We start from the raw sequence: 26,378 nt of genomic DNA, 5'->3' as shown, positions 1-26,378 counted from the left end.
ATCTGGCCAGGTGCAGTGACTTATGCCTGTAATCCCAGCACTTTGGGAGGCTGAGGCGGGCAGATCACTTGAGATCGGGAGTTGGAGACCAGCCTGGCCAACAGGGTGAAACCTTGTGTCTTCTAAAAATACAAAGATTAGCCCAGTGTGGTGGCGCATGTCTGTAATCCCAGGTACTTGGGAGGCCAAGGCAGGAGAATTGCTTGAACTGGGGAGGTGGAGGTTGCAGTGAGCCGAGATCACGCCATTGCACTCCAGCCTGGGCATAAGAGTGAGATCCGTCTCAAAAAAAAAAAAAAAAAAAAAAAAAAATAGCATCACTTTAGCCCAGAAGTTTGAGACAGGCCTGGGCAACAAAATGAGACCCTGTCTCTTTAAAAATAAATTAAAAAAAAAATTTAAAAAGGGAAAACCTCCCGAAGGACTTTCCAGCTATATTTAATTCACTGACTGTTAGCTGAGAATCTGCTGTGTTCTCATCATTACACTAGGCAATATCGAAGAAGTATAGGCAGCTCCCCTGTCTCTGAGGATTTTTATCTAGATGGGCAGGTAATACCCAAAATGGACATAACACAGTATTTATTCATTTACTAAAGATGTAGTGGCCGAGCACGGTGGCTCACATCTGTAATCCCTGCACTTTGGGAGGCCGAGGCAGGAGGATCACTTGAGGCCAGGAGTTCAAGATCAGCCTAGGCAACATAGTGAGACCCTATCTCTACAAAATAAATTTTTTTTAAAAATTAGACAGGTGTGATGTCACACACCTGTAATCCCAGCTACTTGGGAGGCTGAGGCAGGAGGATCACGTGAGCCCAGGAGTTGGAGGCCACACTGAGCTATGATTGTGCCACTGCACTCCAGCCTGGGCAGCAGAGCGAGACCCTGCCTCCGCTATAAATAAGTAGTCAATATGTCCTGTATACCAAAAATTGGGTTAAATGTATATAGGGACAGAAAAGACATGGACTCTATGGGAAAGAAAAATAAGAAAACCATTTCTATGCAGTACCATTTTTTTCCATTTTTTCCCCCAATGTTATGAATTGGAGTATATCGGTTAAGATACGAGGATAGGGGCAGTCACGGTGCCTCACGCCTGTAATCCCAGCATTTTGGGAGGCCGAGACAGGTGGATCACCTGAAGTCAGGAGTTCGAGACCAGCCTGGCCAACATGGTGAAACCCCATCTCTACTAAAAATACAAAAAATTAGCCAGGCGTGATGGTGGGCACCTGTAATCCCAGCTACTTAGGAGGCTGAGGCAGGAGAATCACTTGAACCTGGGAGGCGGAGCTTGCAGTGAGCTGAGATCGTGCTTTTGCCCTCCAGCCTGGGCAACGAGAGCGAAACTCTACTCAAAAAATAAATAAAAAATAAAAACCATGAGGATAGAATGTCTAATTGGAGTTCCAGAAGAAGATAATAAAAAGACCACGTCCAGCCGGGATCAATTGAGGCCAAGAATTTGAGACCAACTTGGGCAACTTAGTGGGGACCTGTCTCTACAACAAATTTAAAAATTGGCCAGGTGTGATGGTGAGCACTTGTGGTCCCAGCTATTCAGAAGGCTGAGGCAGGAGGATCACCTAAGCCTAGGAGCTCAAGACTGCAGTGAACCATGTACTCACGTACTGGAACACCAGCCTGGGTGACAGAGTAAGACCCTGTCTCTAAAAAGAAAAAATAAAAATGAAAAGATCAGGGCCAGGCATGGTGGCTCACACCTGTAATCCCAGCACTTTGGGAGGCTGAGGTGGACGGATCACTTGAGGCCAGGAGTTCGAGACCAGCCTGACTGACATAGTGAAACCGCATCTCTACTAAAAATACAAAATTAGCCAGGTGTGGTGGCGCATTTTGTAATCCCAGCACACACCTGTAATCCCAGCTACTTGACAGGCTGAGGCAGGGTAATCCCTTGAGCCCAGGAGGCGGAGGCTGCAGTGAGCTGAGATTGCACCACTGTACTCCAGCCTGGGCAACAGAGTGAGACTCTGTCTCAAAAAAAAAAAAAAGAAAGAAAGAAAAATGATTGTCTTCATCTTTGCCTCCCTAAATAATGAGTTAGTTTCACATGTTATAGACTACAGGTAAATGGAATCCTACTGTATATATTCTTCTACAACTTGCTTTTTCACTCCACATTCTGTGAGATTAATCCAAGAAGATACATTCTTTTTCACTGCTGTCTCATATCTATTGCGTGAATATCGCTTAATTCATCTGTCTGTTCTCTTGGTGATAGACATTTGGGTTACTTCCAGTTTGGGTTGTTATTCATTTGCCCCTATGATCATACATGCACACATGTCAGTTGCTCTAAAGTATCTATGTAGAATCAGAATTACTAGGTTACAGGATGAATCTCACACGTAGAATGCTGAGTGAAAAATCAAGTCATGGAAAAATATATACAGTATGGTTCCTTTTATATAAAGATGCAAACATTCAAACTTAACAATATATTGTTTAGGGTTGCAGCTATATGGCATTAAAAAATAAGAAGAAGAAGACAGGCCAGGCATAGTGGCACGTGTCTGAAAATCCCAGCACTTTGGGAGGCCGGAGTGGGAGGATCACTTGAGGCCAGGAGTTTGATACAGCCTGGGTTACAAAGCAAGACTCTGATTCTACAAAAAAGTTTAAGTTAGCAGAGCCTAGTGATGTGTGCCTGTTGTCCCAGCTACTCAGGAGGCTGAGACAGGAGGATCACTTGAGCCCAGGATTGGGAGGCTGCAGTGAGCTATGATCACACCACTGCACTCTAGCCTGGGCAACAGGCTTTTATTTTTTGTCTTTAAAAAATAAAAATAAAATAGTACATGACAACCACTCTCTTGAATTCTGTATCTCTTGGAGTAGAAGGCAGGAAGGAAGGGAGATAGAATCAGGGCACATACAAGTACAAATAAGATTCCAAAGGTATTGATGTTTCTTATAGCATTCCTTAAGTTTTAAGTTGGGTGGTGGATAACATGCGTCTTTATTCTTATCCTTTGAACCATTCATATATATTTTATACCTTAGTATGTATAACACATCATGTTTTAAAAATCGTGGGCTTTGCTATTAGTCAGACTTTAGTTCAAATCCCTGCCCTGCCATTTGCTAGCATAACTGTGGTCAAGACATTCTACCTCTGATCCCTGGCTTCCTATCTACACAGTAGGAATAATACCTGCCTCATATGGTCGCTGTGGAGGCAAAGTTAAGTCAAGGTCAAAGTGGGAGATATCATCTGTATTTGAAAAAGTTGTAGGCCAGGTGCAGTAACTCAATCCCAGCACATTGGGAAGCCAAGACGGGAGGATCACTTGAGCCCAGGAATTCGAGATCAGCCTGGACAACATAGTAAGACCCCATCTCTGTTAAAAAAAAAAAAAAAATTAGCCTGGCTTGGTGGTGCACCCCTGTACTCCCAGCTACTGTGGTGGTAGAGGTGGGAGGATTGCTTGAGCATGGGAGGTGGAGGCTGCAGTGAGTATGATCAAGCCACTGCACTCCATCTCTGGTGACAGAGCAAGACTCTGTCTCAAAAAAATAAAAAATTAGGGCCGGGCGCGGTGGCTCAAGCCTGTAATCCCAGCACTTTGGGAGGCCGAGACGGGCGGATCACGAGGTCAGGAGATCGAGACCATCCTGGTTCACACGGTGAAACCCCGTCTCTACTAAAAAATACAAAAAACTAGCTGGGCGAGGTGGCGGGCGCCTGTAGTCCCAGCTACTTGGGAGGCTGAGGCAGGAGAATGGCGTGAACCCGGGAGGCGGAGCTTGCAGTGAGCTGAGATCCGGCCACTGTACTCCAGCCTGGGTGACAGAGCTACACTCCGCCTCAAAAAATAAATAAATAAATAAATAAATAAAATTAAAAAAAAATAAAAAATTAGGGCCAGGCGTGATGGCTCACACCTGTAATCCCAGCACTTTGGGAGGCCGAGGCAGGAGGATTACCTGAGGTCGGAAGTTCAAGACCAGCCTGGGCAAAATAGTGAAACCCGTCTCTACTAAAAATATAAAAATTAGCCGAGCGTGGTGGCGCAAACCTGCAATCCCAGCTACTTGGGAGGCTGAGGAAGGAGAGTCGCTTGAACCCGAGAGGCAAAGATTGCAGTGTGCCGAGATTGCGCCACTGTACTCCAGCCTGGGCAACAGAGGGAGATCTCTGTCTCAAAAAGAAAAAGCAAAAGAACGAATTGTAAAAATACCTCCTGTGTAGCTAGTACAATTGACACTGCACAACTAAGGGGCTGGGGTCTTAGTGGTGGTGGAATGACCTTGCAGGGGGAGGCAGCGATGGCATTCTGGAAAGAGGTGGATCCCGAGTGAGGAGGAGCATGAGGTTCCAGAGTTCATGTCACAGAGAGGACCAGATGGGGTCTGCGAAAGACCCCCCCACAATCCCTGTGGCTTGCAGAAGGTGTTGGCTGGGTGGCCTCCTCCCACTGCCATCTTGTAAGGGTTACAGGTGGCAGAGGAGAAGAGAGAGGAGGCCCAAGGGTCAGTTCAGCCTTTGTGATGTGTTCACAGGAGCTCCTGCCCAGGGGCCTGGACATCAAGCAGGAAGAGCTGGGGGACCTGGTAGACAAGGAGATGGCGGCCACTTCAGCTGCTATTGAAACTGCCACGGCCAGAATAGAGGTAGGAGGTTCCTGCAGGATCTCCTGAAACGATGCCTTTGCAGCTGCCCTTCTGCAACACTGCTCATTAGACCTGTCATAGTCGTTCATTAAGGCCATGGCGACCCCCTAAGACAGAAACCAGAATTTGCCAGGCACAGTGGCTCATGCCTGTAATCCTAGCACCTTGGGAGGATCACTTGAGTCCAGGAGTTTGAGACCAGCCTGTGCATCATGGCAAGACCCCTTGTCTACAAAAAGTAAAATAATTAGCTGGACGTGGTGGTGCATGCTTGTAGTCCTTGCTACTCCAGAGGCTGCAGGAGGATCACATGAGCCCAGGAATTGGAGGCTACAGTGAGCCATGATTGCACCACTGCACTCTAGCCTGGGTGAGAGAGTGAGACCCTGTCTCTAAAAATGTTTTTAAATTGTTAAGAAAAAAAAGAGAGAATCACTTAAACCCAGGAGGCAGAGGTTGCGGTGAGCTGAGATCATGCCGCTGCACTCCAGCCTGGGTGACAAAGTGAGACTCCGTCTCAAAAACAAAAAAAGACACAGATCATAGAGCCAGCCTGCTACAGCTGCACTCCCCCTGAATAGATTAGAGTCTGGATTCTTTTTCTGACTCTCCCAAGGATGTGGGCAGGGACTTAGGGACCTCCAGATTCAGGTTTCTCAGCTACCACACGATGTTGGACTGAAAGTATAGTAGGACATTAGTGGGTCCTTAATATTCAAGGCATGTTTAGAAACTATGCTTCTTTTTAACAGGAGATGCTCAGCAAATCCCGAGCAGGAGATACAGGAGTCAAACTGGAGGTGAATGAAAGGTTGGTCTGAGCGGCACGGTGGGACCTAGGGGAGCAGGATCCGTCTTCCTGGCATCGGGCCATACTTTGTGTACTTATTATGGAATTAGAGGAGAGCAGTAGCAGCCACGGGGAAGGGCTGAGTTGATGTAATCGTCAGTGACAGTATTAACGATGACAGCAATATTGCTGTTTCACTATAGAAGAAAAGAAACCCCGGGCCGGCGTGGTGGCTCACACCTGTAATCCCAGCACTTTGGGAGGCTGAGGAGGGAGGATCACCTGAGGTTGGAAGTTCGAGAACAGCCTGCCCAATGTGGTGAAAATTCATCTTTACTAAAAATACAAAAATTAGCCAGACGTGGTGGAGCATGCCTGTAATGCCACCTACTTGGAAGGCTGAGGCAGGAGAATCACTTGAACCTAGGAGGCGGAGGTTGCAGTGAGCCAAGATCATGCCTCTGCACTCTAGCCTGGGTGACAGAGCGAGACTCTGTCTCAAAAAAGAAGAAAAGAAGCCCTAGGAATCACAGCTTCACTATTCCTTACGATGGAGACCCACAATCGATCTGTCACTCCCCAGCCTCTCCTTCGGGTCCTCCCCGCAGAATGTTCCAGCAATCTCAGCACCTTTCTTACCTCCCTTTCCCATTCTAAGCTTGCCTTTGGCTAGGAGTGGAAAGGAGAACAGTCGTGTTCATTGATCTTGGATCTTGGTCTCAGTGTATCCCCGACTTTTTGTTTGTTTGTTTGTTTGGCAGGATCCTTGGTTGCTGTACCAGCCTCATGCAGGCTATTCAGGTGCTGATTGTAGCCTCTAAGGACCTCCAGAGAGAGATTGTGGAGAGCGGCAGGGTGAGTGTGGATGTGGGCCCTGGGCAGGAAGAGCAGGCATTGGTGACAGATTCTCGCTCCACCAGACTCTGTGATGCTGCCATCTTGTTCTGTGTGTCTACCAGAGCACAGAGGTGCCACTCCTGTAGACATCAGCAGAGGCCCTGGGGAGAAGTCAGAGCTCCAGGACCTTCCCAGAGGGTGACCAGGCATGGGTCCCAACTCCAGCTCCCTTCGCACAGGCAGACATTGTTGGAACTTGCTGTGGGAGCCCTGCTTACATTGCAAACCTGGGTACTCTGAGGGGGACATGAGGACTTTTGCAAACGAAGCAGATCCTGAAAGCCAGCCTGAGACTGACTTTTCACAGGGAGCTCTGCCTTGTCTGTTTCCAACAGCAGAGTCAACTCACCCTTACAAATAGACTCTGCTGTCAGCCTGTTACCAATGCACCACTTCACGGTCTCATGCCTTTGCTGGGATTATCATCATCTTTTTTTTCTTATTTCCCCATATGCCACTGCAGCTTGGGAGGCATAAGTCCAGGGAGGGGTTAATGAGCCTGAGAACAGTGCCATAAAGCAAGCAGCCAGGCCTGGTTTGCTAGTGCCTTTTATCTTCCTGAGAGGCGATGTTTTCTGTTTCTAAAATAGAAAGATGGACTGGACAAGGATTATCTGCAGATCCTCAGACTATCAGACACTTCCAAAGCATAAAAACATTTTTTCAAATCCAAGTAGAAATATATTTTTAAATATATTCACTGTGTAGTCTCCTTTTTTATTGGCAAATCGCAGAGAGTGGCTAGACTTTTTTCAGATCATAACTTATTCATATGAGAATATTTATTCCTACATATACAATACAGAAATGTCATCATATGGTAGAAATGCTGCAGGCTTTGGAGTCAGAAAAGCCCAAGATTTACTTCCATTTATTTCCTGCATGACCTTGGGAAAAGCCTTTTTGTTTGTTTGTTGTTTTGTTGTTTTGGGTTTTTGTTTTTGGTTTTTCATTGTTGTTGTTGTATTTTGTTTTGAGACTGAGTCTCGCTCTGTCACCAGGCTAGAATGCAGTGGTACAATCTCGGCTCACTGCAGCCTCTGCCTCCTGGGTTTAAGCGATTCTCCTGCCTCAGCCTCCCGAGTAGCTGGGACAACAGGCACACATCACCACACCCAGCTAATTTTTGTATTTTTAGTAGAGATGGGGTTTTACCATGTTAGACAGGATGGTCTCAATCTCTTGACCTCATGATCCGCCTGCCTCAGCCTTGCAAAGTGCTGGGATTACAGGCATGAGCCACCACGCCCAGCCAGGGTTTTGTTTTGAGACAGAGTCTCGCTCTGTTGCCCAGGCTAGAGTGCAGTGACGCGATCTCAGCTCACTGCAACCTCCGCCTCCTAGGCTGAAGTGATTGTCTTGCCTCAGCCTCCTGAGTAGCTGGGATTACAGGCACCCACCACCACACTCAGCTAATTTTTGTATTTTTTTTTTTTTTTTGAGACGGAGTCTCGCTCTGTCGCCCAGGCTGGAGTGCAGTGGCACAATCTCGGCTCACTGCAAGCTCCGCTCCGCCTCCCGGGTTCATGCCATTCTCCTGCCTCAGCTTCCCAAGTAGCTGGGACTACAGGCGCATGCCATAATTTTTATATTTTTAATAGAGACAGGGTTTCACCATGTTGCCCAGGCTGGTCTTGAACTCCTGACCTCAAGTGATCCACCTGCCTCAGCCTCCCAAAGTGCTGGGATTACAGGCGAGAGCCACTGCACCCAGCCAGAAAAGCCATTTTTGTCTCTGAATCTTCTTTTTTGTAAAATGGGAATACTAATGCTTATGTCTCAGAGTTACTATGAGGATAATTTGGGATAATATATATATAAAAGCACCTACCATATAGTACATGCTCAATAAAAGGTGGCTACGATTATTTTTTTCTTCCCTAGGGTACAGCATCCCCTAAAGAGTTTTATGCCAAGAACTCTCGATGGACAGAAGGACTCATCTCAGCCTCCAAGGCTGTGGGCTGGGGAGCCACTGTCATGGTGTAAGTATCCATTGGTACCAAGGCTACTCCCCTGACCCCTCTTCCATTGATCCACTCCAAACAATAGCTAAGGAGGGGAAAAAGAATCTCTCCCTGATCAATAAACTATTGATCAGGAAGTCAACAGGACCAAGTTTACAAGGGAGCCTGGCTCTCCCAGGGGACACAGGGTGATGTGGGGGGTCTGGAGGTGGGATTGTGGAGGAGTTGCGGCTCATCTGCCCAAAACCTAGTCCCTCTTGTCGTTTTCCATCAGGGATGCAGCTGATCTGGTGGTACAAGGCAGAGGGAAATTTGAGGAGCTAATGGTGTGTTCGCATGAAATTGCTGCTAGCACAGCCCAGCTCGTGGCTGCATCCAAGGTAGGACCTGTGCTGGACCTCCTAGGACCCTGGAAGGCCTAGTTAGAGAGTACTAGGCTAGGTTAAAGAGTACTTGGCTGCATTAGGTAGTACTTGGCTGAGTTAGAGAGTACTTGGCTAGGTTAGATGGCACTTGGCTAGGTTAGATGGTACTTGACTAGGTTAGAGAGTACTTGGCTAGGTTAGATGGAACTTGGCTAGGTTATAGAATACTAAGGGATATATTTGTCTATGTTAGACAGTACTTGGCTAGGTTAGAGAGTACTAGGCTAGGTTAAAGAGTACTTGGCTGCATTAGGCAGTACTTAGCTGAGTTAGAGAGTACTTGGCTAGGTTAGATGGCATTTGGCTAGGTTAGATGGTACTTACCTAGGTTAGAGAGTACTAAGAGGTTAGAGAGTACTTGGCTAGGTTAGATGGCACTTGGCTAGGTTAGATGGTACTTAGCTAGGTTAGAGAGTACTAAGGGGTTAGAGAGTACTTGGCTAGGTTAGAGAGTACTAAGGGATATACTTGACTATGTTAGATAGTACTTGGCTAGGTTAGAGAGTACTAGGCTAGGTTAAAGAGTACTTGGCTGCATTAGGCAGTACTTGGCTGAGTTAGAGAGTACTTGGCTAGGTTAGATGGCATTTGGCTAGGTTAGATGGTACTTAGCTAGGTTAGGGAGTACTAAGGGGTTAGAGAGTACTTGGCTAGGTTAGATGGAACTTGGCTAGGTTAGAGAGTACTAAGGGATATACTTGGCTATGTTAGACAGCACTTGGCTAGGTTAGAGAGTACTTGGCTAGGTTAGATGGTACTTGGTTAGGTTAGATGGTACTTGGTTCAGTTAGAGAGTACTTAGGAGTTAGAGAGTACTTGGCTAGGTTAGACAGTACTTGGATGGTGGGGTGGAACTGGACCTGACAACAGATGATTTATCCAGGGCTCAGGTAGATTCGATTCCAAATACAAATTCAGCCTCTTAAGGGTCCCATACCATCCTCTTACAGCAGCTTTTTTTTTTTTTTTTTTTGAGACAGAGTCTTGCTCTGTTGTCCAGGCTGCAGTGCAGTGGCGCGAACTCAGCTCACTGCAAAACTCCACCTCCCGAGTTCAAGTGATTCTCCTGGTTCAGCCTCCCCAGTGGCTGGGACTACAGGCACCCGCCACCACACCCAGCTAATTTTTTGTATTTTTGGTAGAGACAGAGTTTCACCATGTTAGCCAGGATGGCCTCGATCTCCTGACCTCGTGATCCACCCACCTCAACCTCCCAAAGTGCTAGAATTACAAGCGTGAGCCACCACACCCGGCCTTAGAGTCCTTTCATGTGACAGCAAGGAACGTCTGTACCCAGTGCACCACACATGTCCCTCGTGACTTTCCTCACATCCGTTACAAGTGGCCTTAGAGAGTCCCAGCAATGCCAACTTCCTATTAGCAGTCCTGGCATTCAAGAAACACTCAAATAAGGAATAGGTTGGCATCATAAACAGGTTACCTGACTTATCTCTGAGATTCCACAACTCCTCCTTATTAGTCTTCAAATTTGAATCAGGCCGGGCACAGTGGCTCACTCCTGTAATCCCAGCACTTTGGGAGGCCAAGATGTGTGGATCACCTGAGGTCGGGAGATCGAGACCAGCCTGGCCAACATGTTGAAACCCTGTCTCTACTAAAAATACAAAAAATTAGCCGGGTGTGGTGGTGGACACATGTAATCCCAGTTACTTGGGAGGCTGAGGCAGGAGAATCGCTTGAACCAGGGAGGCGGAGGTTGCAGTGAGCTGAGATCACGCAGCCTGGGCAACAAGAGCGAAACTCTATCTCAAAAAACAACAAAAATTTTTTTGACTCCATACTATCAATGCCCCCAACTAATTCTCATGTAAACCGGGTGCTCAAAATCCTTTGAAGAGTTTCACAGTATCTCAGTGTTCTTTATTTGCCCTTATTTCTTGTCATCCCGGATTGATTTCTACAACGGGGTACACTGTCCAAATAAGTGATAATGCTTAGAGTTTGGGAGCCAGCAAGCAAAGAAGCCAGGAATAATTTTTCAGATGATAGATAATGTCAGGAGCTGACTGTAGGCAGCAGGTTTTGAGAAGCTGATTGGTGATTGCCATTTGGCCCACATATGTTTGCTAAGAACCATCAGAGCAATTATTTGATTCAGTCCTTCTTGCTCTAGGTGTTGTATGAACCTAAATCCGCTTTGTCCTGGTAGGTGAAAGCTGATAAGGACAGCCCCAACCTAGCCCAGCTGCAGCAGGCCTCTCGGGGAGTGAACCAGGCCACTGCCGGCGTCGTGGCCTCAACCATTTCCGGCAAATCACAGATTGAAGAGACAGGTAGCCTTTCCAAAGGGACCCTTTTCTTATCTTGCATCCTTGAGCTCTTCTCTGCATCGTTCCCTGTGATCCCAACCAAATCCCACAGGACTGTGTCTAAATTCTTTCATATTTTTCATCTTTTTATTTTATTTTTTCTTTATTTCTGTTTTTGAGACAGGGTCTCACTCTGTCACCCAGGCTGGAGTGCAGTGGTACGATCTCTGCTCACTGCAACCTCTACCTCCCTGGTTCACACGATTCTCCTGCCTCAGCCTCCCGAGTAGCTGGGATTACAGGCGCCCGCCACTGCGCCCGCTAATTTTTGTATTTTTAGTAGAGACGGGGCTTCACCATGTTGGCCAAGGCTGGTCTCGAACTCCTCGCCTCAGGTAATCCGCTCACCTTGGCCTCCCAAAGTTTGCTGGAATTACAGGTGTGAGCCACTGTGCCACTGTGCCACTGTGCCCTGCCTTTTTTTTTTTTTTTTTTTTTTTTTTTTTGAGACGGAGTCTTGCTCTGTCGCCCAGGCTGGAGTGCAGTGGCCGGATCTCAGCTCACTGCAAGCTCCGCCTCCCGGGTTCACGCCATTCTCCTGCCTCAGCCTCCTGAGTAGCTGGGACTTTTTTTTTTTTTTGAGACGGAGTCTTGCTCTTGTCACCCAGGCTGGAGTACAATGGCGCAATCTTGGCTCACTGTAACCTCCGCTCCCAGATTCAAGTGATTCTCCTGCCTCAGCCTCCCAAATAGCTGGGATTACAGGCGCCCACCACTGCACCTGGCTAATTTTTGTATTTTTAGTAAAGACAGGGTTTCACCATGTTGACCAGGCTGGTCTTGAACTCCTGACCTCGTGATCCACCCACCTCAGCCTCCCAAAGAGCTAGGATTACAGGAGTGAGCCACTATGTCCAGCCCCCTCAGTTACTTTCATGCAGTGTTGACAAATGGCAAACCAGGTGTTTCCACAGAGCGTTGGCATTGTCCACCTCTCAGGTGCCAGTCAGGCAGGGTAGAATTTGATGAGATCTTCTTGTTTCCATCCTTGCAGACAATATGGACTTCTCAAGCATGACGCTGACACAGATCAAACGCCAAGAGATGGATTCCCAGGTGAGAGCTCCATCGCTAAGTCTAGATAGCCTCTATTGCCTAGACATGGACTCTAAATATTGTTCCCGTGGAGAAAAGGCAGAGGGAGAGAGACCTGAGTGGAAATGAACACAGGTGCACCTACTAACCCAAGACTGAATGTAAATCATGCCGGAAGAAACAGTGGAGGTGGAGGTTATTAGTGAAGATCGGAATCCTTGTTTTTTTGTTATTTTGTTATTTTGGTTTTTTTGAGACGGAGTCGTCTCATGTCATCCAGGCTGGAATGCAATGGCATGATCTCGGCTCACCTCACTCCCCATCTCCCAGGTTCAAGCGATTCTTCTACCTCAGCCTCCCAAGTAGCTGGGATTATAGACATGTGTCATCATGCCCAGCTAATTTTTTATTTTTAATAGAGATAGGGTTTCACCATGCTGGCCAGGCTGATCTTGAACTCCTGACCTTGTGATCTGCCCACCTGGGCCTTCCAAAGTGCTGGGATTACAGGTGTGAGCCACCGGCCATTTTCTTTTTTCCTTAAATAAAGTAGAGACAGGGTCTCACTATGTTGCCTAGGCTGGTCTCAACTCCTGGCCTCACACAATCCTCCTGCCTCAGCCTCCCAAAGTGTTGGGATTACAGGCGTGAGCCACCACACCCAGCCAAGATCAGACTCTTAACTCTTGCCCACTAGTCTTGGACTAACATTCCTCTAAATGTTATCCAGGATCTCTTAGTATCCACAAACTTAATAGTCTTACTATAAACATTGTTTTAGACTTCTGGTATGAATTATTTGTGTATGACCTTTAGTTTTAAAAGAGAAAATCCTTTTAACTCGTCAAAAGCAATGCCATTATTTCTCTCTGTTGTTCTATAAAGTCATACGATGCAAAATAGGTATCAGCAAGATCCTTTAAAAAAATTGATATCATTTTTCTAGAATTATTGATCATCAGTCTTGGGGTGAATTTCAAATTGGAATTGTTAAAGTACTCCAAGATGAGTCACTCAGCAATTTTTTTTCTTTTTTTGAGTCAGGGCCTTACTCTGTTCCTCAGGCTGGAGTGCAGTGGTGCCATCACATCTCACTGCAGACTCGAACTCCTGGGCTCAGGCAGATCCTCCCAACTCAGCCTCCTGAGTAGCTGGGACTACAGTTGCACACCACCATGCCCAGCTAATTTTTCTTTCTTTCTTTCTTTCTTTTTTTTGAGACTGAGTCTTGCTCTGTCACCCAGACTGGAGTGAGTACAGTGGCATGATCTTGGCTCACTGCAACCTCCGCCTTCCAGGTTCAAGCGATTGTCCCACCTCAGCCTCTGAAGTAGCTGGGATTACAGACATGCACCGTCACGCCCGGCTAATTTTTGTATTTTTAGTAGAGATGGGGTTTCACCATGTTGGCCAGGCTGGTCTCGAACTCCTGACCTCAGGCAATCTGCCCACCTCGGCCTCTCAATGTACTAGGATTACAAGTGTGAACCACTGCACCCAGCCTCTTTCTTTATTTTTTGTAGAGATGGGGGTCTCACTATGTTGCCTAAGCTGGTCTTGAACTTCTGCGCTCAAGCAATTCTCCCACCTGAGCCTCCCAAAGTGTTGGAATTATAGCCATGAGCCACTGCACCTGGCTCAGCATCTTTAGGAAAAGACACAGATCACCAGCAAAGCCAAATTTCTGTCTGAATACTGAAGGGACTTCTGCTTAGCAGTCTCACTCGGTCCCTCTTGACTTTATTTTTATTATTATTATTTTTTTGAGACAGAGTCTCAGTGTGTTGCCCAGGTGGGAGTGCAGTGATGCAATCTTGGCTGACTGCAACCTCCGCCTCCCAGGTTCAAACAATTCTTCCACCTCAGCCTCCCAAGTAACTGGAATTACAGGCACCTGCCACCACACCCAGCTAATTTTTGTATTTTTAGTAGAGACAGGGTTTCACCATGTTGGCCAGGCTGGTCTCGAACTCCTGACCTCAGGTGATACACCTGCCTCGGTCTCCCAAAGTGCTGAAATTACAGGCGTGAGCTACTGCACCCATCCCCTCTTGACTTAAATACCACTATATGTGGATAAATTCCAAAATCTTCTCCACAGCTTAGATCTTCTCCTTGAGCCCCATACTTATCCAGCAGCCTTCTTGATAGCTCCCCACTAATGCCCTATAAGTATCTCAAATGTAACTGATGTCCAAAACAGGCCTCTTGGTGTCCCTCACACCCTACTCTGTCCCTCCCCTTGTTTGTTTCAACTCAGTAAATGACACCCCCACCGCCTACTGGGTGCTGAGCCACAAACAGTCATCCTTGATTCCTCTCTTTCCCTCACCCTCCACATCCAATCCATCTGCAAAGCCTGTTAATGCTAAATCACAAAACAAAAGCTTAATCTTTCCACTTCTTTCCATCTTCCTACTGTAACCTAAGCCACCATTGTCTGTCTCCTGAACCACTGCAAAAGCAACTTACCTATAATGTTATATGAATAGTCATTTTAAAATAATCCTGTAGTAGGCTGGGTGCAGTGGCTCATGCTTATCATCCCAGTACTTTGGAAGGCCAAGTTGGGAGGATTGCTTGGCCAGGAGTTCAAGACAAGCCTGGGCAACATAGAGAGACCCCATCTCTACATAGAAATTAAAAATTAGCTGGGACACATGCCTGCAGTCCCAGCTAGTCTGGAGGCTGAAGCAGGAGGATCACTTGAGTCCAGGAGTTTGAGGCTTCAGGGAGCTGTGATCACACTCTTGCACTTCAGCCTGTGTGACAGAGTGAGACCCTATCTCTAAAAATAACAATAATAATAATCCCATGGCACGATCGGGTGGTGGGGAGAATAGCAAAGAGCATTGCAGAGGCAAGTCTGGTCATATGGTTAGTTAGTTGGTGGAGCTGGGTGAAGAGCACAGTGAGGTCACTCTGCTAGTCTCCATCCCTCTGTAGATGTTTTACTTTTTCCATAACAAAAAGTTTTTTCAAAACAAAAAAGGAACCACTTCACTGGGTCTAGTTGCTTCTACTCTTGACCCTCTACAGTCCATTCATTCCCCATGTGATAGTTTAGAAATGTAAATCTCAGGATGTCCCCTCTCTGCTTAAATCCTCCCAGTGGCTTTTCATTGCATGTACAACATCCAAGCTCCTCATCAGGTCATGAGCCTGGGTGAAAAATGATCCTTGCATGGTTCTCAACTTCATCCTGCAACCCTACCCCTCTATCATATGTCTCATATACAACTTCCTTCCTTCTCCCAACACCTCCAGATCTGTCTTGCTTTAGAGCCTTTGCTCTGGCTGTTTCTTCTGCCTGGAATATTATTCTCCAGGTCTCCAGGCAGCTGAGCTCTTAAGGCCACAAAAGCTGAAAAATGACTTTTTGAGACTAGACCTGGCTGACTATTTTTAGGCTTTATTACATTTCCCTGTGTCATTTCTTTGCAATCTGATCTTTCTCCTTCATTTGTCTTTTCCCTCTATAAGGTAAGCAGGGACATGATCAGTGCTCAGCAAATATTCTTTTTTTTTTTTTTTTTTTTTTTGAGATGGAATTTTGCTCTTGTTGCCCAGGCTGGAGTGCAATGGTGTGATCTTGGCTCACTGCAACCTCTGCCTCCTGGGTTCAAGCAATTCTCCTGCCTCAACTTCCCAAGTTGCTGGGATTACAGGCATGCACCACCACACCTGGCTAATTTTGTATATTTTTAGTAGAGATGGGGTTTCATCATGTTGGTCAGGCTAGTCTTAAACTCCTGACCTCAAATGATCCACCCACGTTGACCTCCCAAAGTGCTGGGATTACAGGCATGAGCCACTATGCCTGGCCAGCAAATATTCCTTGAATTAAGAAATAAAATAAATTACATTAATGAGAAGTAGAGCTAGGCAAGATCACCTTTTCCTTTAGTAAGATTGTCCATGCTTTTTCCTGTAGCAGTAATAAGCCTAAGTTGCACAAATACCTGAAAGATATCAGAACCATCATACTTGGTTCCTACCTGGGTTTCCAGGGAACTGGAATTGAAGAAGGGTTACAACTAGATTGGCACTCACCATACAGTTAGGCTAAACATTAGAGTCGTTTTTAGATAGTGATTTATCAGAACAACAGAAGATAAGCCCACCTCCCATTTAGGTATTTGTAAAGCATCATTCACTTCCAGTAGAGGATCACAGTGAGTAAAACATAAGAGCTACTGGGATAGATAAATGAATGGGAGAATGGAAAAATTAGAGCAAAAAGAGAGCAGAAATTGAGGACTAGATAAAGTATGGAAACAGGGTGAATAATGCAGAAGAAGAGGAATTCACAATGCAGCAGAAAGGGGGTAATCAAAATAAGATAGATGTAGGCTGGGCATGGTGTTTCATGCCTGTAATCTCAGCACTTTGGGAGGCCAAGACAGGAGGATCTCCTGAGGCCAGGAGTTCACTACCAGCCTGGGCAGCAGAGCAAGATCCCATCTCTCTAAAAAAATATACATAAAAATTAAATCTCAGAGAGCTGATCAAAAGAAAATCCCACTCACTTTCCTTACAGGTTAGGGTGCTAGAGCTAGAAAATGAATTGCAGAAGGAGCGTCAAAAATTGGGAGAGCTTCGGAAAAAGCACTACGAGCTTGCTGGTGTTGCTGAGGGCTGGGAAGAAGGTGAGCTGACTCCAAGGATGGGCACTGACCCACAGCAGGGAGGGGAAGCTGTGTGACAGGGCCTTACCCTAGAATGGAACAGAACAAGGAACCCACCAGATCAGTGGCTTCTTCCTTCTCTTCTCTCCTCATGGAACCTGTTTTCTCTTCTGTTGTAAATAACCTTTAAGTCTAACTCTGGGTGAAATTATGGTGAATTAAAAGCTTTTGTTGTCACCTTTTAAGACCTAAACATTGATCATAACTCATTCACTGCCATTCCCTCCCAGGCCCAGCTAACCTTGCTAACTCCCTGGGAATTTAGTTTCTGGCCAGCAGAGAGTTGAAAAACGAAAGAATAGTGGTCAGTGGAGATCTGGCAGACAGGGACAAGTGAATTACAAGATTCTGACTATCTAAAGCCAGTGAAGGGCAACAATTGCCAAAAGATAGAAGGGATCAGGTGTTGAGAAACGGAGTGGCATGGAGTCACATTCAGCCTGCCAGTCCAGAGACTTGCCATCCATCACCTTGAGTCTATATGTTGCTGTCTGCATGTCGAAAGCAGTCAACTTGATCACAACCAAGATTGTTGACTGTTATGGGATTTGACAGACTCTGGGCACCAACCATAGACAGATCCTAGTCAGTCCTAGACACCAAACTCGGGGACTAGGTGATTACACCATGGTTATAATTATAATGTATTTTTGAGCCCCCATGGTGGCAGGTTTTTTGGTTAAGTGAGTGTATGCATGCATGAAGCGCTTTGCAACATAAATTATCATTGTCTTTTAGGAACAGAGGCATCTCCATCTACACTGCAAGAAGCGGTAACCGAAAAAGAATAGAGCCAAACCGATACCCCATATGTCAGTGTAAATCCTTATTACCTATCTCGTGTGTGTCATTTCCCCAGCCACAGGCCAAATCCTTGGAGTCCCAGGGGCAGCCACACCACTGCCATTACCCAATGCCGAGGACCTGCATGACACTTCCAAAGACTCCCTCCATAGCGACACCCTTTCTGTTTGGACTCATGGTCATCTCTGTTCTTTCCCCGCCTCCCTAGTTAGCATCCAGGCTGGCCAGTGCTGCCCATGAGCAAGCCTAGGTGCAAAGAGGGGTGGTGGGGGACAGGGCCACTCAACAGAGAGGACTTCCATCCAGTCCTGCTGACTATTTGACCCCCACAACAATGGGTATCCTTAATAGAGGGGCTGCTTGTTGTTCGTTGACAGCTTGGAGAGGGAAGATCTTATGCCTTTTCTTTTCTGTTTTCTTCTCAGTCTTTTCAGTTTCATCATTTGCACAAACTTGTGAGCATCAGAGGGCTGATGGATTCCAAACCAGGACACTACCCTGAAATCTGCACAGTCAGAAGGACAGCAGGAGTGTCCTGGCTGTGAATGCCAAGGCCATTCTCCCCCTCTTTGGGCAGTGCCATGGATTTCCACTGCTTCTTATGGTGGTTGGTTGGGTTTTTTGGTTGTATTTTTTTTTTTTTTAAGTTTCACTCACATCGCCAACTCTCCCAAAGGGCACACCCCTGGAGCTGAGTCTCCAGGGCCCCCCACTGTGGCAGCTCCGGCGATGGTGCTGTCCAGGCCTCTCGGTGCTCCACCTCCGCCTCCACGCTGAGCAAGTGCTGGCCCACCCAGTCCATGCTCCAGGGTCAGGCGGAGCTGCTGAGTGACAGCTTTCCTCAAAAGGCAGAAGGAGTGAGTGCCTTTCCCTCCTAAAGCTGAACCCCAGCGGAAAGCCTCTGTCCACCTTCACAAGGGAGAAGACAACAGAAAGAGGGACAAGAGGGTTCACACAGCCCAGGCCTTCACAGGACACGTTTCTTAGGAGTTCCTGTGACCAGGCTCAAAAACTTTTATCACATGCTTGAATGGAGCTGGTTAGATCAACACTACTTCCCCGCTGGAATGAACTGTCCATGAACGGTCTGTGTCAAGTGGGCCATCTCCCTTGGCCCAGAGAGGGAGCGTGGGAGCGATTCCCAACTCCTTTCTGCAGACGTCTGCCTTGGCATCCTCTTGAATAAAAAGATCGTTCCACCTTCTACGCAATTGACAAACCCGGAAGATCAGACGCAATTGCTCCCATCAGGAAAGAACCCTATACTTGGTTTGCTACCCTTAGTATTTATTACTAACCTCCCTTAAGCAGCAACAGCCTACAAAGAGATGCTTGGAGCAATCAGGACTTCAGGTGTGACTATAGCAAGGCTCATCTTTCTGCCTGGCTACATCAGCCTTCAAGAATCAGAAGCAAGGCCAAGGTGCTGGACTGTTACTGACTTGGATCCCAAAGCAAGGAGATCATTCGGAGCTCTTGAGTCAGAGAAAATGAGAAAGGACAGAGCCAGCGGCTCTAACTCCTTTCAGCCATATGCCCCAGGCTCTCGCTGCCCTGTGGACAGGATGAGGACAGAGGGCACATGAACAGTTTGCCAGGGATGGGCAGCCCAACAGCACTTTTCCTGTTCTAGATGGACCCCAGCATTTAAGTGACCTTCTGATCTTGGAAAAACAGTGTCTTCCTTCTTTATCTATAGCAACTCATTGGTGGTAGCCATCATGCACTTCCCAAGATCTGCCCCAACAGAACATTGCTAGGTTTTGCTACATGACGGGTTGTGAGACTTCTGTTTGATCACTGTGAACCAACCCCCATCTCCCTAGCCCACCCCCCTCCCCAATTTCCTCTCTGTGCATTTTCTAAGTGGGACATTCAAAAAACTCTCTCCCAGGACCTCGGATGACCATACTCAGAGGTGTGACCTCCATACTGGGCTAAGGAAGTATCAGCACCAGAAATTGGGCAGTCTTGTGTTGAATGCTGCTTTCTGCTTAGTATTTTTTTTGATTCAAGGCTCAGAAGGAATGGTGCGTGGCTTCCCTGTCCCAGTTGTGGCAACTAAACCAATCAGTGTGTTCTTGATGCGGGTCAACATTTCCAAAAGTAGCTAGTCCTCACTTCTAGATCTCAGCCATTCCAACTCATACGTTTCAAATTACCAATGGGGCGGCCGGGCACCACTGTACCCGTGGCTTACGCCTGTAATCCTAGCACTTTGAGAGGCCAAGGCAGGTGGATCACCTGAGGTCAGGAATTCGAGACCAGCCTGGCTAATGTGGTGAAACCCCATCTCTACTAAAAATACCAAAAATTAGCCAAGCATAGTGGCGGGTGCCTGTAATCCCAGCTACTCAGGAGGCTGAGACAGGAGAATCTCCTGAACCCCGGAGGCAGAGGTTGCAGTGAGCCGAGATCACACCATTGTACTCCAGCCTGGGCAACAAGAGCGAAACTCCGTCTCAAAAAAACCCAAAAAACAAATTACGAATGGGGCAAAAAGTCTAGTGTACTGGATCAGATTAAGATTCTCTGCCCAGCTGAGCACGGTGGCTCACGCCTGTAATCCCAGCACTTTAGGAGGCCAAGGCGGGAGGACTGCTTGAGCTCAGGAGTTTGAGACCAGGCTGGGCATCATAGCGAGACCTCGTCTCTACTAAAATTCAAAAACAAAATTAGCCGGGCATGATGGCGCACATGCCTGTAGTCTCGGCTAGCTGGGGAGCTGAGGTGGGAGAATTGCTTGAGCTTGGGAAGTCGAGGCTGCAGTCAGCCCTGACTGTGCCACTGCACTCCAGCCTGGGCGACGGAGTGAGACCCTGTCACAAAAAAAAAAAAAAAAAAAGATTCTCTGTCCGAGCCCAGCCCAGGAGTTTGAGGCTGCAGTGAGCCATGATTGCACCACTGCACTCCAGCCTGAGTGACAGAGCGAGACTCCATCTCTTTAAAAACAAACAAAAAATTGTTTGTTTTTAAAGCCACAGAAATGTTTAAAACCTTCATCGACTTAGCCTGAGTCGTAACGGTTAAGAAAGCACTTAAACAGAAGCAGAGGCTAAGTCAGTGTCACAGGAGGAAGTAACTGTCAGATGTCACATAATTACTTTCGTAATAGCTCAGATTAGAACGGCTACCCCATTCTCTAGACAAAATCAAATTTTCCTATTGTGACTCTTCTAAAAAGGAAGATGAAGAGGTATTTAGTGACACACCTTGGATTAAAACGGGAATCACATCTTAAAGCTAAAAATGAACCTGCCAGCCTTTTAAATGAGTCACTGAACATCACTAGTGACAAGTCTCGGGTGAGTGTAAATGGGTCATGACAAGATGGGACAGTAACAAAATAATGGCTTAGAATCAACAAGAAGTTGAAAAATAGCATCTGTTACTTAAGTTTGTAAGACAGTGCCCTAAGGCCTCTAGAGAAAAGATGTTTCTTTACATAAGAAAAAGAGACTGGATGTGGTGCCTCACTCCTGTAATCCCAGCACTTTGGGAGGCAGGGGTGGGTGGATCACCTGAGGTCAGGAGTTCAATACTAGCCTGGCCACCATGGTGAAACCCCGTCTCTACTAAAAATACAAAAATTAGCCGGGTGTGGCAGAAGGCACCTGTAATCCCAGCTACTGGGGAGGCTGAGGCAGGAGAATCGCTTGAACCTGGGAGATGGAGGTTGCAGTGAGCCAAGATCACGCCACTGTACTGCAGCCTGGGTGACAGAGTGAGACTCCATCTCAAAAAAAAAAAGAGAGAGAGAGAAAGAAACAGAAGAGAAGAGCCACCTTGGCAGGGTTATTTTACATCTGAGCAAGAAGTTTCAACGAGACTAGTTTAGATGTTTGCTGATGCGGCCGTCCATAGCAGTACCCCTAAAATCCCACCAGAATACGGGTCCCTCTAACCCAGTGACTGGGAGAACCACTGTCTAGAGCAACTTTTCTTGGAACTGTCCCAGCTACCAAGTCAGACACCAAGGTTTCTGCCACCAGGTAACACGGGGATCACAGGTACATGTCGCTCTGGTCAGATTAGGTGGCTTTGGTCCCTCGACCCTGTGGAGGAGCTAGTTCTCAGCTTGCAGCTGGAAGCTCTCTCTTAGCTCCTTAGTCTAGAGGGGTCTCCTGGCTCCACTTGACCCTGGTCTTTAATAACTGGTCAGTATCTTGCTACCTTCTACCACCTTTCCAAATCTCTGGAAGTCCTGCCAGGGAAAGCCTCCAGTTCCAACACTGGCTTTCCAAGCAAACTGGCTTTGCCCTCTCTCTGCCATCCTTGTCCTCCAGAGACGGTACCACCTGTAGCATAGAAAAACACCACCACAGACCTGCCAGCCATCGACGCAGCAAACCAGGCCGGCTGTTTGCTGCCAAATTCCTTCCTCTCCCAGGTCCAGACCAAACACAAGATCAGCACCACACCGTGGTGTTGTCAGGAGCCAAAGCAACAGGAAACAATTCAATGCTGTTGGGTTCGATTCTGAGAGTAGATTTTTCCAGACATGTCTTTCAGGTGACCCTCAACTACCTCAGGTTTGAAGGCCCTAAATGAAACTGATTACCACTCACAGGGGCAAACCGAGGGGGGTTCGGTTACATCTTGGTGATAATGCAATTGTCTCAAACTGATAACAAACTCTTTCACATTTCGGTTTGCAGGGGTAGGGTTGGGTTTGTTTTTCTTCTCTTCTGTGTTTACCCTTTCCCCCGGGTTTCCAGTAGGGTAGTTCCTTGAAATGAATTTCATTTTTCACTGAGTGCCTACCTTCCCAGGGCAGGTGGCCACTGGCTTCTGTTTCCCTCCAACAATACTTTTATTATGGTATTAAGACCTTTCTTTGTATAATACATTGCATCTGTGTTTTCAATTTTTCAAATAAATATTTCCGCCTGGCAATGGAGCATGGTGGTGATTGACCGGCCAGCGTGGCTCTGAGGTATAGGTTCCAGTGAGAAGCCTGCATTTGTATGCTGGGGTTCATGGAATCCACTTAGCCCCACACCTCTGGGAATGTGTCTTAGAAATATTAGTTTGAGCCGGGTGTGGTGGCTCACACCCATAATCCCAGCTCTTAGGGAGGCAGAGGCAGGAGGATAGCTTGAGCCCAGGAGTTAGGAGACCTGTCTGGACAATATAGTGAGATGCTGCTCTCCACAAAAAGGGGAAAAAAAAGAAATACTAGTTTGACACTGGACATGGTGGCTCATGCCTGTAGTCCCAGCACTTTGGGAGGCTGTGGTGGGAGGATCACTTGAGTACAGGAGTTTGAGAGCAGCCTGGGCAACATAGCAAGACCCCATCAACAACGAAATTAACTGGGCGTTGTAGCATATGCCTATAGTCTCAGCTACTTGGGAGGCTAAGTCAGGATCACTTCAGTCCAGAAGGTTGAGGCTGCAGTGATCACACCATTGTACTCCACCCTGGGCAACAGAACAAGACCCTGTCTCTTAAAAAAAAAAAAAAGGCCGGGTGCGGTGGCTCATGCCTGTAATCCCAGCACTTTGGGAGGCCGAGGCGGGAGGATCACTTGAGGCAAGGCGTTTGAGACCAACCTGGGCAACATGACAAAACCCTGTCTCTATAAAAAAAAAATACAAAAAAAAAAAAATGCTGGTCATGGTGGTGTGCACTTGTAGCCCCAGCTTCTAGGGAGGGTGAGATGGGAGAATCATGTGAGCCCCTGGGGAGGTGGAAGCTGCGATAAGCCATGATTGTGCTACTGCACTCCAGCCTGGGTGACAGAGACCCTGTATAAAAATATATACTAATTAAAAAAAAAAACTATCATATAGTTCAGGTCTCATAAAATCTGGGGGTTCAGGCTGTGGCTCCTCCCTCTGCACACTTGCAATGCAAATTAACCTGTTACCTTAAAATGAGATGTGACCAATTCTGCTCAGAGACAGAAGCTACTGGTCATAAAGGGACTCAGAGCAAGCCAGTCACAGCTAGCAGAAGATTGACAGAGGGAGCTAACAGAGCCGGGCTGGGCTGCAGAGCGACATTTCCACAGCACGATTGGCTGCAACCTAATACTGCCAGTGTGTTAAGCCAGGGTACCTACAGGGGAGACACAGATTGGGAAAGGTTGGGCTTGGAAAGCAGGAAAATGGGCCCAAATGACTCATCACGTAATGAGAGAATGAGGCAGGTAATCAGAAGCTAGCATCTCTAAGGAGATCAAAGAACCAGTGGGATCACCTTGCTCAGTGGGAAGGTGATCTGGATAAATACCAAAGACGGGGACACTGGCCTGCAGCTGGTCTTTTCTGCTCCCAGTGGCAGAATGCCAAGGTGAGCCTGCTCCATTTAAAGCATAGGCCAGGCAAGGTGGCTCATGCCCGTAATCCCAGCACTTTAGGAGGCCCAAGCAGGTGGATCCCTTGAGTCCAAGAATTCAAGACCAGCCTGGGCAACATGGAGAAACCCTATCACTGCAAAAAATACAAAAAATTAACTGGGTGTGGTGGCACATGTCTGTGTTCCCAGGTACTTGAGAGACTGAGGCAGGAGGATTGCTTGAGCCCAGGAGGCAGAGGTTGCAGTGAGCTATGATGGCGCCACTGCCTACTCCAGCCTGGGTGACAGAGCCAGACGTTGTCTTAAAAAAACCACCAAAAAAAAGCATCTTGAACTGTCCTTTAAAAGCTCTACTAGGCTGGGCACAGTGGCTCATGCCTGTAATCCCAGCACTTTGGGAGGCCAACGTGGAGGATCACTTGAGGTCAGGAGTTCGAGACTGGCCTGGCCAACATGGTGAAACCCCATCTCTACTAAAAATACAAAAATTAGCTGGGTGTGGCGGCGGACACCTGTAATCCCAGCTACTTGGGAGGCTGAGGCACGAGAATCGCTTGAACCTGAGAGGCAGAGGTTGCAGGCAGCCAAGATCATGCCACTGCACTCCAACCCGGGCAACGGAGCAAGCCTCCCTCTCAAAAAAATAAAAAATAAAAGTTCTACTCAATTGTGCAGACAATGGAAAGCGGCTGATTGGCTTTAGGCAAAGGGGCGACATGATGAGATTTGCATTATGAAAAGCCCATTCTGGTTGCAGTATGGAGGACAGAGTGGCGTGGAGCCAGAGTAGATGGGGGAAGCCAACAAGGAAGCTATTGTCATAGTCCAGGCAAAGGGTGATGGCATGTGAGACAGGGTAGTGGCAGGAGAGACAGGAGAAATGGCAGGCCAAAGAGACACATGGCAGGTAAAATGGACATGGACAGACAGGCTTTGGGTTACATAGAGGGGGGCTTAGGGAAGGAGCTTTTAGGGAGGGGTCCTGGGTTTCTGGATTGTGAAATTAGTGGCGTTTCTGGAAGAAGGTCAGGCTCAGCAAATTACCTTTTTTTTTTTTTTTGAGACAGAGTCTCGCTCTGTCGCCCAGGTTGGAGTATAGTGGCAAAATCTCAGCTCACTGCAACCTTCACCTCCAGGGTTCAAGCAATTCTGCCTCAGCCTCCTAGGAGTTGGCATTACAAGCGCCCACCACCACACTCGGCTTATTTTTTGTATTTTTAGTAGAGACCCGGTTTCACCATGTTGGCCAAGCTGGTTTCAAATTCCTGACCTCAAGTGATCCTCCCACCTTGGCCTCCCAAAGTACTGGGATTGTAGGCGTGAGCCACCACGCCCAGCCTGAATTACCTTTTTTTTTTTTTAACCTTTTTTTTTAAAAAAAAAAAAGGCTGGGACAGGAGATCTTGCGCTGTCACCCAGGCTGGAGTGCAGTGGCCCAGTCATAGCTCACTGCAACCTCCAGATCCTGGCCTCAAGCAATCATCCTGCCTCTGCCTCCCAAAGTGCTGGAATTTTAGGTGTGAGCTACCAAACCTGGCCTCGGCTGAGTTGCCTTTGAAACATTCTCATGAAGATGCAAAGTTTAACTCAGAGGTCAAAGGTCATGGGAATTGAATGGTACCTAAAGCCATAACAATAGGAAAGAGTACAAGAAAAGAAAAGGGTCTATAATGAAGCCTTGAGGATTTTCTGTATTTAAAATAACCAAGGCCAGGCACGGTGGCTCACGCCTGTAATCCCAGCCCTTTGGGAGGCCAAGGCAGGCGGATCACCTGAGGTCAGGAGTTCAAGACCAGCCTGACCAACGTGGAGAAACCCCCCCACCTCTACTAAAAATACAAATTTAGCTGGGTGTAGTGGCACATGCCTGTAATCCCAGCTACTCGGAAGACTGAGGCAGGAGAATTGCTTGAATTCGGGAGGCAGAGGTTGCAGTGAGCCAAGATCGCGCCATTGCACTCCAGCCTGGGCAACAAGAACGAAACTCCATCTCAAAACAAATAAATTAATTAAATAACCAACTTTAGGCTGGGCGCAGTGGCTCATGCCTGTAATCTCAGAACTTTGGAAGGCCGAGGTGGGCAGATCACCTGAGGTCAGGAGTTCAAGAACAGCCTGGCCAACATGGCGAAACCCCATCTCTACTAAAAATACAAAAATTAGCTGGGCGTGGTGGTTGGTTCCTGTAATCCCAGCTACTTGGGAAGCTGAGGCAGGAGAAGAACTGCTTTAACCCAGGCGGCAGAGGTTGCAGTGAGCTGAGATCGCGCCACTGCACTCCAGCCTGGGTGACAGAGTGATACTCTATATCAAAAAAATGATGATAATAAAAATAAAAAAATAAAATAACCAAGTTTAATGTATTTTTACTACGGTCAGTTTCTTAGTCCATTTGTACTGCGTTAATAGTACCTGAGACCTGGTAATTTATAAAGAACAGAAATTAGCTGAGCACAGTGGCTCACACCTATAATCTCAGCACTTTGGGAGGCTCA

At 47.1% G+C, this 26,378-nt stretch overlaps 1 protein-coding gene across 3 annotated transcripts in view; it reads left to right on the top strand.

The window, feature by feature from the left end:
* Positions 1-22,476, top strand: part of HIP1 (huntingtin interacting protein 1) — a 212,302-nt gene extending 189,826 nt beyond the window's left edge. For 2 of the 3 annotated variants that reach the window (XM_008018363.3, XM_037990490.2), the window contains exons 23-31: positions 4,534-4,644; positions 5,397-5,455; positions 6,196-6,289; positions 8,216-8,316; positions 8,573-8,678; positions 10,894-11,017; positions 12,048-12,109; positions 16,629-16,737; positions 17,515-17,914. In XM_008018363.3, the coding sequence (XP_008016554.1) occupies positions 4,534-4,644; positions 5,397-5,455; positions 6,196-6,289; positions 8,216-8,316; positions 8,573-8,678; positions 10,894-11,017; positions 12,048-12,109; positions 16,629-16,737; positions 17,515-17,567 (819 nt within the window). In that variant the 3' untranslated portion in view covers positions 17,568-17,914. Of the gene's footprint in view, positions 1-4,533; positions 4,645-5,396; positions 5,456-6,195; positions 6,290-8,215; positions 8,317-8,572; positions 8,679-10,893; positions 11,018-12,047; positions 12,110-16,628; positions 16,738-17,514; positions 17,915-18,005 lie in introns of those variants that run through there. The other variant, XM_037990489.2, reaches the window with a different exon arrangement.
* Positions 22,477-26,378: the final 3,902 nt, after the last annotated feature.

This window comes from Chlorocebus sabaeus, chromosome 28 (genome assembly GCF_047675955.1).
Source record: "Chlorocebus sabaeus isolate Y175 chromosome 28, mChlSab1.0.hap1, whole genome shotgun sequence".
NCBI classification, from domain to species: Eukaryota; Metazoa; Chordata; class Mammalia; order Primates; family Cercopithecidae; genus Chlorocebus; species Chlorocebus sabaeus.
The sequence above is the reverse complement of the archived record's forward strand: the minus strand, read 5'-3'. Positions and strand labels throughout refer to the sequence as shown.